The sequence below is a fragment of the Lepidochelys olivacea genome (genome assembly GCF_965140295.1).
Source record: "Lepidochelys olivacea isolate rLepOli2 genome assembly, chromosome: 1".
Classification (NCBI taxonomy): Eukaryota; Metazoa; Chordata; order Testudines; family Cheloniidae; genus Lepidochelys; species Lepidochelys olivacea.
The window spans coordinates 47,404,160-47,419,371 of record NC_140411.1 but is presented as its reverse complement, the minus strand read 5'-3'; the positions used below and the strand labels follow the sequence as shown (position 1 = coordinate 47,419,371).

The 15,212-nt window shown below is 40.6% G+C and overlaps 1 protein-coding gene across 1 annotated transcript in view; it reads left to right on the top strand.

The window, feature by feature from the left end:
* The window catches only part of FLT1 (fms related receptor tyrosine kinase 1), a 138,497-nt gene that overhangs the window by 40,846 nt on the left and 82,439 nt on the right, over nt 1–15,212 (top strand). The window contains exons 7-10 of the mRNA XM_084639523.1: nt 1,480–1,654; nt 4,131–4,248; nt 6,617–6,786; nt 7,200–7,359. Coding sequence (XP_084495649.1) covers nt 1,480–1,654; nt 4,131–4,248; nt 6,617–6,786; nt 7,200–7,359 — 623 coding nt within the window. The remainder of the gene's footprint in view (nt 1–1,479; nt 1,655–4,130; nt 4,249–6,616; nt 6,787–7,199; nt 7,360–15,212) is intronic.

The window sequence follows — 15,212 nt, the reverse complement described above, 5'->3', positions numbered from 1 at the left end:
CACACAGGCAGAGCAGAGGATTGGTTTAGTTAGGAAGAATTATAGGACCCCAAATCCAATACCTCCTTAAGATCCGGTTCTGCCATGACAGCTACACAAGCATGCTTAGCTAAGACCTGCATTTACGGTGAATTAACCCCCCGCCCCCCCCCCCAAGCACCCCTCTGTTCCAGTATGTCTTGCAATAGCCCTTGCTGAGCAATCAGATAATCTTGTTCAAATTAACTCTCTCATTTTTCTCTCAGCCCCTTCTTAGGCAGTCAAAATGGGAAATGACTGCCTAGGAAGGAGTACTATGGAAAGGGATCTGGGGGTCATAGTGGATCACAAGCTAAATACAAGTCAACAGTGTAACGCTGTTGCAAAAAAAACAAACATCATTCTGGGATGTATTAGCAGGAGTGTTGTAAGCAAGACACTAGAAGTAATTCTTCTGCTCTACTCCGCGCTGATTAGGCCTCAACTGGAGTATTGTGTTCAGTTCTGAGTGCCACATTTCAGGAAGATGTGGGAAAATTGGAGAAAGTCAGGAGAAGAGCAACAAAAATGATTAAAGGTCTAGAAAACATGACCTATGAGGGAAGATTGAAAAAATTGGGTTTGTTTAGTCTGGAGATGAGAAGATTGAGGGGGGACATGATAACAGTTTTCAAGTACATAAAAGCTTTTGCAAGGAGGAGGGAGAAAAATTGCTCTTCTTAACCTCTGAGGACAGGACAAGAAGCAATGGGCTTAAATTGCAGCAAGGGCGGTTTAGGTTGGCCATTAGGAAAAACTTCCAAACTATCAAGAGTGGTTAAGCACTAGAATAAATTGCCTAGGGAGATTGTGGAATCTCCATCATTGGGGATTTTTAAGAGCAGGTTGGACAAACACCTGTCAGGAATGGTCTAGATAATACTTAGTCCTGCCTTGAGTGCAGGGGACTGGACTAGATGGCCTCTCGAGGTCCCTTCCAGTCCTACGATTCTATGATTCTCCTGCAGAGAAAGAAAAGTGGAGAAGGTACAGGAGCAGCTGGGCTTGCTAGTCCTCCTCTACCCCATCACCCTGGAGCTAGGGAAATTTGCCCATGTACATTGAGTCCCAGTGGCAACTCTCACAGTGCACTCCACATTGCCACTAGCACTAAAGGTAATAGCAGCCAAGGATGAGATTGCTGCTATTCACTGTATCATTATATTTTAGACTGTACAAAGTGACCTGGCCCTCTTCTGTATTCGGAAAGTGCCTAGTAGATTTTGGATGCTATTGCAATTTAAATAATAATAACTATTTGCTGCTCGTAATATTATGTCTAATTTAGTTTGTAAGCCCTGTGGGGTGGAGACCATGTCTTTCTGTGTGTGTTGAACAGCACCAGGGGTCTGAATCTCAATTGGGGTTCTTGGGCACAATCATAAAAACATATTAATATTATTATTAATAAATAATAATCATAAAAAAATAACATTTGATTTACACTTTTTTTCTTTCTAGGCAAACCACAGAGCATCTGTAACCAAACGCATTGGCCAAAGGAATACAGATGCCAATATTTTCTACAGTATTCTTGTTGTTGACAAAGTGCGTGATATTGATAAAGGCCAGTATACCTGCCATGTGAAGAGTGGACCATCAATCAAATCTGTTAACACAACAGTCCACGTTTATGGTAAAAAATAGTGTGGATGTATAGAATGTGTAATGCTCATGATCCCTGTTCAAAGCTAAACAATGGTTAGAAGCTTTTTGTATACAAGGACAAAATGGAGGTGAATTTTTGGCAAGCCAGTCGTAGGAAGAGAAAAGAGCCTGGGAACAGAATATGTACCATTTGATCCAAGATGCTCTTTTATTTCATTGGTAGTAGATAGCTAAGTCTGATCACTAAGCTGATCACTTTTGTTTGCAAAGTGCATGAAAATTCTTCACTTGTCAATACCAGCAAAAGTAGTCACCAGCACCAGAAAGACTCCCAAACAAGAGACAAATAAACAGGCTTAATTTAAATGGAAAAACCCCAATGCTTCTTCTCTGGGCAACATTTACTTTCGTTATCTATGCCCAGTGGTATGCAAACCATATAGCCCATGATACTGGTTTCCGCTCCTGGAAGTTCTTTGTTATGTGAAGCTCATGAGAACTACATCTCCAGCTGCGTATATGATTCACTCCTTACCAGACACACACGGAGAGTAGATTGATGTGATGCACTCTGTATGGAACTACACCTTGAGACAATTCAAATGCTGAAGCAAGTGCAGGCTACTGCAGCTGATTTATGAAAAGGAGGTTCAGTTTGAGGGCATTAAATCAGCTGAACTGGCTTCCAGTAAGATTCCAGCTGGAAGTCAAGGTGTTGGTTTTAATTGAGGGTGCTCTGAACGGTTTAGGACCTGCTTACCTGAGAGATCATTCTCTCCATGACATATCTCCAGCAGAGATCAGCCAAGGCACTCACATTGGAGCTCCCTGCCTTGATACTAAATGAGAGGGGACTGCTGGAAGGTGGTTCTCTGGGAGGGGTTCTTGGGTTTGGAACTCACATCCCTTATTGTCCAGAACCTGCATGTGTTCTGGCCGTGCTGCAAAGCCCGTCAAGGTGTGTGCTGAGGGTCCAGGTGGTTATATTCATGGGGAGTCCTGCGGGATTATTTTGTCTGTTTTAATTACTGATTTGGGTGTCCAGAGCACAGGTTGAACAATTACAGCTACATTTTTATAAATTAGAATAAATCAACCTGAAATCCTCAGGACCTGAGCTTTCAACAGCTAGCTTTCTCAGCTCAGGAGCAGGCTTTTGCCAACAGTTAAAGAAGGTGAAACTATTTTTTACATTTAGGTTACAAAGATTTGTAGTTATTTTTTATGGCTGTAAAACATGCATTCCTGACACTGTGCCGAAGGGTGGTGTAGAAATGCACTTCGTAAAGGAACAGAAAAAATGAAAGGTATCAGCCCGTTGGGCCCAGCCTGCAAATCTTTATTTGAGCCAATAATCTTCCTGAACTCTAGGTAGCATCGGGTTGATGGTACTACAATATTGAATTGGGACTTGCCTGCATTATTCTTAACCTTATCCTTGATACTCAAAACATAGTTAAGTATAGATACGTCTGCACTTTCAAAGGACATCTACAACCCATTGATCTGTCGTATGTTTTCCTTTGAACCAAACTTTACAGTTTTTAGAAGAAAAAAATCTTCCTCCGGTGTTAAAGAATACTCCATACATTACTTTGTTAGGCAAACTAACTCATCATAAAGTAAAGGAGGACTTGTGGCACCTTAGACACTAAGAAATTTATTTGAGCATAAGCTTTAATGGGCTACAGCCCACTTCATCGGATGCAAATAACTCATCATAGAGACTGAAACATGGGACAATATACAGTAATGTAATTGTACAAAGTGAATAGATTAGACATGATTATAATGAAGTTATGAAGAATTTCTTTGTTTGACAATGCAATTGTAAGCCACTGATCCAGAGTCTTTTTGTCTTGTGGTTGTTATATCTCTGATGAAGATAAATAGAACATTTCTTCCTCTGAAAAAATCCTCTTTGGAATATATAGCCAGGTTTATGGACCATGGACCAAATCTCAAATTTCAGAATGTTTGTGCTGATCCATTAGGTTTTGTAATGGCTAGATTGATCGCTATAAATCTCTGGTAACTCAGAGCTCAGTCTTGGGCTTTATCTACATTGGCAAGTGAAAGACAAAACTTTTGTCATTTAGAGGTGTTAAAAAAAGCCACATACACAACCCGGAAAGACAAAAGTTTTGTCGACGACAAGCGCTGGTGTAAACAGTGTGTTGTCGGCAGAAGTGCTTTCTTGCCGACAATGCTAATGCCACTCATTGGGAGTGGAAGTTTTTTGTCGGCAGGAGAGCCAACAAACAGTGGCTACACCGCATGTCTTTTAGCGGCACGGCTGTAGTGGCATGGCTGTGTCGCTAAAAGCTGCGTCATATAGACATAGCCTTGATCTCAGAATCCATGGATGCACAAATGATGATCAGAGATCCCTATTAGACGCCTTCTTGTAAAGGTCACCATAACATACGTCTTATTGTCTGTAATAAGTATGAAGCCTGATTGAGAATCAGTATCTTAACTATGTTGTATTTTGGTTTTTTAAGATAAAACATTCATTACTTTGAAACACCGAAGGAAAAGTGTGCTTGAGGCTGTAGCTGGCAGAAAATCCTATCGGCTGTCAATGAAAGTGAAGGCATTTCCCTCACCAGAGGTTGTATGGTAGGATTACAGTTATTTCCACATAGATAAAGGAACTACCTCTTGGGTGGGGAAATAACACCTTTGCTCAGGTTTAATCATTTGATTTCCTGGTAAAATATTGAAATAAGATACCCTGATATGGAAATAAATTATTATAATATTTAGCAGTTTTATTGCACATTCCATCAGAGGATTTCAGAGTACTCACAAATATTAATTAATTAGGCCCTGATCCAGCAAAGCACTTGAGTGTGTGCTTAACTTTAAGCACACAAGTAGTCCCATTGACTTCAATGAAGCTACTCCCGAGGTTAAGGTTAATTGTGTGCTTTGCTGGGCCTAAATCCTCACAATATACCCATGAGTTAGGAAAATAGTATCCCCATTTTACACATGGAGAAGGGGAGGCACAGAGAGGGTAGGCGACTTGCCCCAAGTCATACAGGAAATCTGTGGCAGATGTGGGACTAGAATCCAGCTCTCCTGGCACTGTCTTGACCACAAGACCATCTTCCTTCAGATCAGCCAGAGAGAATATTGGAAAGAAATAAAAACTTTAATTAAAAGTAATGACTGGGTTGAAAGAGTCAGCCTTATAAAGTATTACTAGAGGTTGGCTTAGTTTTCTGGTGGACTGTAGTTTCTATACCTAATTTAGTGACTTAAGGGTTTTTTGTTTTTTTTTTTGGCTTAAATGCACTATATTAAGAAATCTTTTAAGAAGTTTTTTGAATTTGTCCAAGCACCTTTATATCAAACAATGCTATCTATTTATGATCTCCATTTTTTTTGTTTAAATAATTTTAAATGGCAATAGCTTTGGCTTGATTCATTACACTTTAACAAAGGGTGTGTGACAAGACTGATTAGAAAAACAATCCATAAATACATGAACAGCGTGAGTTCATAGTACTCTCAGCCAGAATTTATTTTTGCTTCAAACATTGTGTTTTGTTTTAATCTCCCCCATTGCGTTTGCTGCTCCAAATGGAAAATTAAGAAATATATATATATGAAACTGGTATAAGCCATTATTCAATCTTTTGCATTTCTAGTTAGTGGTTTGATTTCTTGACTGTCCATATAGAAACAGAAATGCAGAAGGAAACCAAAAGTCCTAAACCTACAGTCACTAAACAGATAAGATTTCCATTGCCCATGGAAAGACTGGGCAATGGACATTTAGGACCTTACCCGAAATGTTTCTTAGAACATGACAGTGTAGTAGTGTGTCCAACAATTTAGTGAACTAAGTCACCATTGTAGAAAAAAAGTATTTGTACTATATTGATAATACATCAATTTTACTATATCAAGCTATGGAAGAACTGTTGATGCCAGCTATAAAACTTTGAAAACAATATTCTGTTTAGAAATGACTCTACTTTCTGTTGTTTATAAAGATATCTGCATGAACCCAAGATATCTGGTTCTTAAAATTTCACAGTCCAGTTGCTCTTTTCCCACCTGAAATCACAGTCATGTTTGTGATATCAGAGCTCTTTACTGAGGAAAGTTTTATGATGTCATAAAGAAAGGGTTTGGGACTGGGTCATGCAGCTTTTACTCATAGGAGTAACCCTTACTCATAAGAGTAATCCTATTGACTTCACTGGATTATTTATGTGGGTAAGGAGTGAAGGATTGGTCCCTATGATGTAAAATTGGGAATAAGCGGCTGGAGAGCTTGGACTCTCCATTTTCATACAAACATACCTATTAAAAACAGATTTGAACAGTTGAAAGTTGGAGAGGTCTGTTAGATCATATTGATATTAACGCATAGAATTTTCATTGTCAAAGTACTTTATAAATATTTTACAAAGGCCCACATTTTAAAACTATTTAGGTAGTGCTGTGCTGAGTGTTTCAATGCTTGACTGATTCAGGAGCTTAAATCTCATTTTCAAAAGGGATTTAGGCACTTAGGAGTCTAAATTCCATCTGCATGTGGGATTTAGACTCCTAAGTGCCTAAATCCCTTTTGAAAATGGGATTTTGGCTGAGTTTGGGGTTGTAACACTGAGGGCAGCAATGTTTAAATACCCTTACAGATCTGGGCCTAAGTCTAGCGAGTGCTGCTCCCTGCAGGCGGTGGCTATGCCACTGGTAGAGCATATATCAGGCATTAAACAGATACTAGAGCCTAGTCAAAAGGCCAAGAGAAGAGACACAAGATGAAGGAATATAGGCTACTTAAGCAACATGATCTCTCAAAATGCTGTTTTCCATGTGATTTCCTCTGACCATTAAAGTGCAAGCTTGGCCTGCCATAGATGCTCATAGCTTAAAACACTTCAGCATGAGGATGCTCACATTCTAGCGTATAGCGACTCTGAAAAACACCATTTTCATACCCCCCTATGTTATAATGTTCTTTTAACAGGTTAAAAGACGGGTTACCCGCTGCGGAAAAGTGTGCCCGCTATGTGGTTAAAGACTATTCATTAACCATCAGAGATGTTGCTGAAGAGGATGCAGGGAATTTTACTGTAACACTGAGTATACGACAGTGGAACTTGTATAAGAACCTAACCGTCACGCTCATTGTAAATGGTAAGTTTGCAGGCTGGCATCCACTTTGTTATTAAACACAGTGAAGGGTCAGATTCTCAGCTAGGGCTTGATCTTGTACAAGTCAGGTCAATGGGAAATTTTCCCATTTATTTGTTGGAAGTAAGAGCAAGCTCCTGGTGTAGATTGGCAGAGTTACACTGAAGCCAAAGGAACTGCATTGATTTATACCAGGTTGGGGTCTGCCCTCCACAGTTACATTTTTTCCACATTACTTAAGTATTTTTAATACCTATGCATCTCACTGTACTTTTCCCCATTGGTGTTGTTTCAGTTCCTGAGGGGGTTTCAGTTTCCTAATTTCCCACTGTGCAGGATTATTTTACTTTCTTGATGATAGAGTGCAGTGGAAACTCAACTCCTTCTGACTTCTGGTCTATTTACACGTTTTACAGTGAAACCCCAGATTTATGAAAAAGCAGTGTCATCATTTCCTGATCCCAATCTCTACCTACTGGGCAGCAAGCAAGTGCTGACTTGCACTGTTTATGGTATTCCTCAGCCTACAATTACATGGATATGGCATCCTTGTAGACAAAATCGTTCCAAAGCAAGGTAGGACAGCTTGTTTACCTGTTCTGCTCCCACACTACAGTGATCAAAAGAACTTCTTTTTTTACAGTTGTAAAGCTTGCAATTACAGAAGAGAAATCAGCGGAGTTTGTATGATTTTGTATCACTGTCTTTTGTATTTTAACACATCTGGGCAAAATGCAGTTTCTTATGCAAAATATGCCAGAAGTGGCACCTTCTGCATCATTACTTTACAGTTGTAGGTAGAGCTGAGGGTACAAACTATTAGTGTTGTATATCATAGAATCATAGAATCATAGAATATCAGGGTTGGAAGGGACCCCAGAAGGTCATCTAGTCCAACCCCCTGCTCGAAGCAGGACCAATTCCCAGTTATCGTACACTTCTAATCATGCATGCAATGATTAGAAGTGTACCATATACAGCACTAATAGTTTAGTATTAGAAAGCAAATGTACTCTACAATATGTTCTCTGCAAGGCTTCTCTTATAAATTCATGTTACAACAGACGAGTTCCCCTTTCTTCTTAAAATGCCAAAGGAATAATCTTCTGCAGAAACATTTTCAGGATATTTTGGATTCTAAAAGAACAAAGACAAATATACCTTCCGATATGGATAGATAGAAATAGATAGAAATATCATAAATCCACACATGCCCAGCTCTTACCTCGTTGTATGTTAGTAGTGTAAAACGTAACACCATCATAAAGACTCACGTGATATTGAAGTTCAGCAAATCTTTTGTATTCAAACCTCCTTCTCTAGCTTTGGTTTCTTTTATGACTAGTTTGAACACTGACTCGTTTTGCCAAAACGTGGCCTAACTCATAAAGTCAAACAGATTCTTAACTAAAAATCCTTGACACAAACAATAGAATAATAACTACTAATGAAGGGTGCAACCTGCAAGATGCTGAGCAGTTACTGCCAATTACCAAAGCCCGTACGCATATGCTTAACTTGAAGTACATGAATAATCCTACAGACTTCAGTAAGACAACCTATGTTTCAAATTAAGCATATGCTTAAGTGCTTTGGTGGCTCATGGCCAGAGTGCTCAGCACCTTGTAGGATCACACCTTAATTTTCCCATCATACCCAGGGGTGAAAGTAAGGCGGTATGGGCTAGTACGGTGTCCTGGTAAAAAGTGGCCACTGGTCCCGATCCGTACAGCTGACTTTAAAACACTCAGCAAAGGACCCTGCTTAAAGCGCTGCCGTGGCAGTGCCCTAATGTCATTGCTCCTTTAGCGCCCCCCCCCCCGTCAGGCTGCCAGTGGTGGGGGGGCAAAAGGAGCAGCTGCCCCGGGGCCGGCTATTTAAAAGGGCCTGGGGCTCTGGCAGCCGCAGCAGCTGGAGCTTCAGGCCCTTTAGATCGCTGCTGGAGCCCCGGGCGGTACAGGCCAAGCAGTGCGGATAGGCTGGCTGGGGGACGCTGACCCTCAACCCCGCCCCTTCTGTCCAAGGCCCCGCCCCTTGGGGGGGGCGCAGAGCTGGCCTCCGTACTGGTAAGAGTTCCGCTTTACTTTCATCCCTGATTGTACCCTTCTTTAAGATATGCAAATGAGAATCATCTGCTGTACTATTCTCACCAATAGGTGGCACCAGAAATCTCTACATGTGCTTTAGTAAGGAAAAGTTGCAGTTCTCCATTTCACCAACAGTATTTCCTATATTTGTTCCATTAGAAGTACCAGTTTCAAAACTGTAATTAAATTTGATCTTTTTACTTGTAGGTAAGGCATAGGTTTAAAGAAATTACAATGGCTTTTTCACTGAGGAGTCCCTGGTGAAAGCCATATAGACTACGACATTGGATCCTTTTAATTTGACCTGAAAGTTTATCATTTTTTCATATTTTTATGTGAAATATAGGGTGGAATTGATACAAGAGTTGGTTCTTCTTGCTTGGGAATCAGAGTGATGTCCTATGTCTGCGCAACATCTCTCTCTCTTCACAAACACAGGACTGCACTACTATATAGTAGATCATATAATGAGAAATAAAACTTAATCATTTCTAACCCCTGAAGCCTCAGTTAATGAGATGAGAAGAAATGAGCTTTAACATGTGATCAAAGGATAAAAGCAACACATTAAATATCAGTCATGGGCTCTATTGCAAGTTTGTCTCCAGATCTGTTTCAAATGTGCTTTCAAAACCGTTGTTGCGATTCTCTTTTAATACTCCCCTTTCCTCCTTGCAGCCCTCATAACAAATAAAAAATATAGATGCTCCATTTTTAATACTTCACATATTATTTATGTCCTTTGAAATACTGGGTGAAAGTTAGTCGTCAGGAAAAGACATAGATACCTAAATAATTGGGGGCCCCTTGCTCCAAGGAGGAAGTAACCTGGCACAGCTTACTTCCCTCTCTGTGCCAGCTCAGTTGCACTGTCTGGTACATTGGAGAGGCAGAGCCAAGTCTTCACCCACTCCCTACCCGCCTGCCCAGGAGAGTGATTAGTGGCCCCGTGGCCACTGCTCTCTCCCTTGCATGTAGGGTGACCAGACAGCAAGTGTGAAAAATCGGGACAGGGTTGTGGGGGGTAGTAGGTGCCTATAGAAGAAAATGCCCCAAATATCGGGACTGTCCCTATAAAATAGGGACATCTGGTCACCCTACTTGCACAAAGACTAGCAATGCAGGTAGCCTGTACAGGGGAGTAAGGAAGTAGATTATGTCCCTTTACTGCCCTCTGTGGGGCACATAAAATAGCTCCAAACTGAGCTTTTAGTGTGTTGCCTCCCATTCCCGGTACATCACAAGTGATGCCAGCGACATCCTGATTGTCTGCATCTTCCACAAGTCCTTGGTCCTGTGGCAAAGTTGCTGCCCCAACACCCCCCTCCTGGCTTGCTCTAGCATTGCAGCAACTTTTGCCTCAGTTTCTCCCACTGTCCTTTGGCCACCTGGGTCTTTGGCCAGACCACTATATAAAGTCCTACCCCTTCCAGGGCCACAGAGTCCTGTATCACAGTCCAACAGAAATACTCAAAACAATTGAATCTTCAGCCCCACTGCTCAGCAGGCTGCCTCTTGCTCATGTGTGGGCCATGCCTAGTCCCAGCTCCTGGGCCTCCAACAACCCACTGCCCAGGGGCTGGCACATTCCTCCTCCCACTCAGGGGTTCAGACAGGATGCTGCTCCTCAGGGTTCCTGCCTCCTTTTCTCTGCTTTCTCAGCCAGCTTTCAGGGCTGCTTCTCAGAGAGGAGGAACAATCCAGCTCCTCTCCCCAGCTAGACTCACCCAACTCTTCATGCGTATCCCTAGCTTTCCGCCAGCGGGGGTCTGATAACTAAGTTGAGCCACCTCATCTCCAGCTGTTCAGGATGAGCTCTGTATGGGGTCTGGGAGTCGGGTGGGTAATTGAACTGTCACAGGCTGAACCTTTAAGGGCCAGCCAGCTTGTGACAGGCCCCAGTTAAGGAATGCACTGAAGCATGTGTTATATCCCACTGACTTTCACTGGGACTTAAGGCTGTGCTTAAAATTATGCATGTGCTTCAGTACTTTCTTGAAAAGAGATGCTTTCCTGAATTTTGTCCTTAGTGTCTTTCCTATGCTGCTCCCTAACACATGGGCACTCTCCTTGAGCTGATCCATAAGACCATGACCCTTTCCTCTTTTCAGGCCTTTCAGACCCACTTAGGTGTGCTATCTATTAAAAAAGTAGCTAGGTGTTAATTGCTAGGCCAAGAGCCCTTTGGGGATTATTGATGTTTGGAAGGGAGGGAAGCAGTGTTGATTGTAAGTTTTATCCCTCTTCCTGCTCTATGACTTTTGCTTGTCTTCTCAAATTGTGAGCTCTTTTGGGCAGGCCATATGTCATACTCTGTGTTTAGACAGTGCATAGCACATTGTAGGTCCTACCAAAATACAAGTGAGATAAAATAATAATAGTTTATGTAAAGTGTGTGCATGGAATTTTGAGGTCCTGTTCTCCGCACTTTCCCTTCTGCAGCATGAGAATCCCAGCTGACATTGCAAGGGACAATTGTCCAGAAAGGCTGGGATTCTGGAGATTGTTATATCCTGTCAGTGGAGGATCGAATATGCATTCCTGGTGAGTTTTAGGATGTATATAGCACATGACAAAACACTAAACATTCAGTTGTCAAAACTAGGGTTGTCAAGCGATTAAAAAAATTAATCGTGATTAATCACACTGTTAAACCATAATAGAATACCATTTATTTAAATAGTTTTTGATGTTTTCTACATTTTCAAATATATCGATTTCAATTACAACACAGAATACAAAGTGTACAGTGCTCACTTTATATTTATTTCTGATTACAAGTATTTGCACTGTAAAAACAAAAAAAATAGTATTTTTTTAATTCGCCTAATACAAATACTGTAGTGCAATCTCTTTATCATTAAAGTTGAACTTACAGATGTAGAATTATGTGCAAAAAAACTGCATTCAAAAATAAAACAATGTAAAATTGTAGAGCCTGCAAGTCCACTCAGTCCTACTTCTTGTTCAGCCTATCGCTCAGACAAACAAGTGTGTTTACATTTGCAGGAGATAATACTGTCCACTACTTGTTTAAAATGTTACCTGAAAGTGAGAACAGGTGTTCGCATGGCACTATTGTTGCCAGTATCGCAAGATATTTACGTGCCAGATGCACTGAAGATTCATATGTCCCTTTGTGCTTCAACTACCATTCCAGAGGACGTGTGTCCATGCTGATGACAGGTTACGCTCGATAACAATCCAAAGCAGTGCAGACCAATGCATGTTCATTTTCATTATCTGAGTCAGATACCACCAGCAGAAGGTTGATTTTCTTTTTTGGTGGTTCGGGTTCTGTAGTTTCTGCATCAGAGTGTTGCTCTTTTAAGACTTCTGAAAGCATGCTTCACATCTTGTCCCTCTCAGATTTTGGAAGACACTTCAAATTCTTAAACCTTGGCTAGAGTGCTTTAGCTATCTTTAGAAATCTCACATTGGTACCTTCTTTGCGTTTTGTCAAATCTGCAGTGAAAGTGTTCTTAAAACGAACAACATGTGTTGGGTCATCATCTGAGACTGCTATAACATGAAATATATGGCAGAATGTGGGTAAAACAGAGCAGGGGACATACAATTGTCCCCCAAGGAGTTCAATCACAAATTTAATTAATGCATTATTTTTTAATGAGCATCATCAGCATGGAAGCATGTCCTCTGGAATGGTGGCTGAAGCATAAAAGGGCATACAACTGTTTAGCATATCTAGCAAATAAATAACTTGCAATTCCAGCGACAAAAGTGCCATGCAAATGGCTGTTCTCACTTGCTGGTAACATTGTAAATAAGAAGAGGGCAGCATTGTCTCCTATAAATGTAAACAAACGTGTTTGTCTTAGCGATTGGCTGAACAAGAAGTAGGACTGAGTGGACTCATAGGCTCTGAAGTTTTACATTGTTTTGTATTTGAGTGAAGTCATGTAACCAAAAAAAAATCTACATCTGTAAGTTGCACTTTCACCACAAACAGATTGCTCTACAGTACTTGTATGAGGTGAATTGAAAAATACTATTTCTTTTGTTTATCATTTTACAGTGCAAATATTTGTAATCAAAATAATGTACACTTTGATTTAAATTACAACACAGAATACAATATATATGAAAATGTAGAAAAACATCCAAAATATTTCATAAATTTCAATTGGTATTCTCTTGTTTAACAGTGCAATTAAAACTGCGATTAATCGTGATTAATTTTTTTAATCATGATTAATTTTTTTGAGTTAATCATGTGAGTTAACTACAACTAATGGACAGCCCTAGTCAAAACCTCTCTGTGAGGTAGGTCAGCATTACTATATTTAGTTTGGAAACTGCGGCACAGAAAAATTAAAGCTAAAATTTTCAGACTTCAGATGTATAAAGTTAGGTATGGAGCTCCAGAGTTTGCCATCTACATAAAATTGGCCTCATTTTCAAAGATGCTGACCACTGGTATCTCTCCTAGTGAAGTCCATGGGAGCTGCGGGTGTTCCCCTTCTCTGGATTTAACTGCCTCACTTTAGGTACCCAAGACCTCTATTAGTGTCAGCTTTGTGTAGTTAGATCAGCCAGTGCCTGTTTATATGCACAATGTGAAGATTTGCACACTCCACTTGATAAACCCACAATTATTTGTACTACAGCGGTTACTATAGCTCCAATCAGGGATCAGGACCCCATTTTGGTAGCATCCTCCACACATATAATAATAAAACAGTCCCTCTCTCAAAGAGCTTATAGTCTGAGCCCAGTTTCTGCAAAGATTTCTGCATATGATTAACTTTACCCAATGGGAGTAATGCCATTGAAATCAGTGGAACTACTCACAATGCATGACATTAAACACATGCTTACATTTTTGCAGGATTGGGGCATAAAGGTACAAAAATGGAAACCACTTGAAAATGTGGCTGTTTCTTTAAATCTTTATTCCCTCAGTATTTCTATAGTTGAAATTTAAAACATATTGCAGTATAGTCCTTGGATTCTGTGTATTGTTTTAAGATCATGCAGATACATTGATACTATGTGATTAATCATGCAATGAACTTAAGTAACTCACCTTTGTCAATTATGTGGGCTAGTACCAGCAGGATGGCTACATTTAAGCCTGTTTCCATAGTTTCCTGATGGCAAATTAAAGAATGGGATTTTTAAAAATTGTTCTAACATTGCTCAACAAGTTTGTCTTTATGGAATCGAGGGGGACAAATAATGTAATTAAAATGTCCCTGTTTTTCCCCTACTTTGCTCAGATTAACTCATTTACTACTAAGGAACTTGTTCCTATATATTTTTCAAATTTCTGGTGGGATTTTGTCCCTCCCAAAACACTAGTCATATAAGGACAAGGAAAGACCCATCTGGGGATAAGAGAAAAGGTTGTTTTTGAAGCTCACCCAAAACTAATGGGCCCAGAGAGAATGCAAATCAATGGAGAGAACAAAATGAGACTAAAAACAGAGGGAAATAGAATAATAAAAACGAATGAGAAAAGCATGTTGTTTTAAAATGTTGATTTTCTCTGGAAAACCTTTCTCCAGCCTCAACTCACTCCAACTAAAGTAATGAATGTGTGTTAATATCCCATAGCTAGATCAGCCACTGCTCATATACATCTACGTGTTTCATCCCAGCATCAGATGTATTGGGGAGAATCCCCAACAGTTATTCAGTGTAGGTCGGAAAAGGCAGAGCAGTCCCAACAGTACAAATCATCTTCCCCAGCATATTTATACCAAACCTGAGTTGTCACCTCTAGTCTCATTTTATCTAGCGTCTGAATCTCCTCTGTCAGATTCAGGGCCAAAGGTCCATGGCTTCAGTGGAGCCAGGCTGATTTACCTCAGCTGAGCTTCTGGCCCTTCTTCTCCACAAGTCTCATTCTGGGTGGAATTAAACAGGTGCCATAAGCAGTGGTGTGCAGAAGTGTTTGCTGTGGGACGCTCATTCAAATCAATGGGAGTCATGCCTTGAAGCTTTAGAGGTTAGCGTCTCAGTGTGGAACACCTGCTCAAAATGACTGATCCTGCAATGTGCCCTGCAGATTTGTGTTTGTCTTACATTTATCTGGGCAGAGGTTGCCAAGGAAGGCACAGTGGGATATTGATATTGTTCAGCACAATCACTGGTTTCCTGAGCACTGACATGGTGTTATTCTTTGGGCGTTTCTGTCTCTGGACAGTTCCACATTGACCGTGGACAGTTGAAGAGATATCCTCATCATGTTCTGACTGAGTTTCAATTGATTTGACCTGTCTGAACCTGTAAACACACACAGCACTGGAATGTTATCTTGGATGGTTTAGCTCCCTCTCCCCCTACCCTTCCATTATGTTTAGGCTCAAACAAACTGAA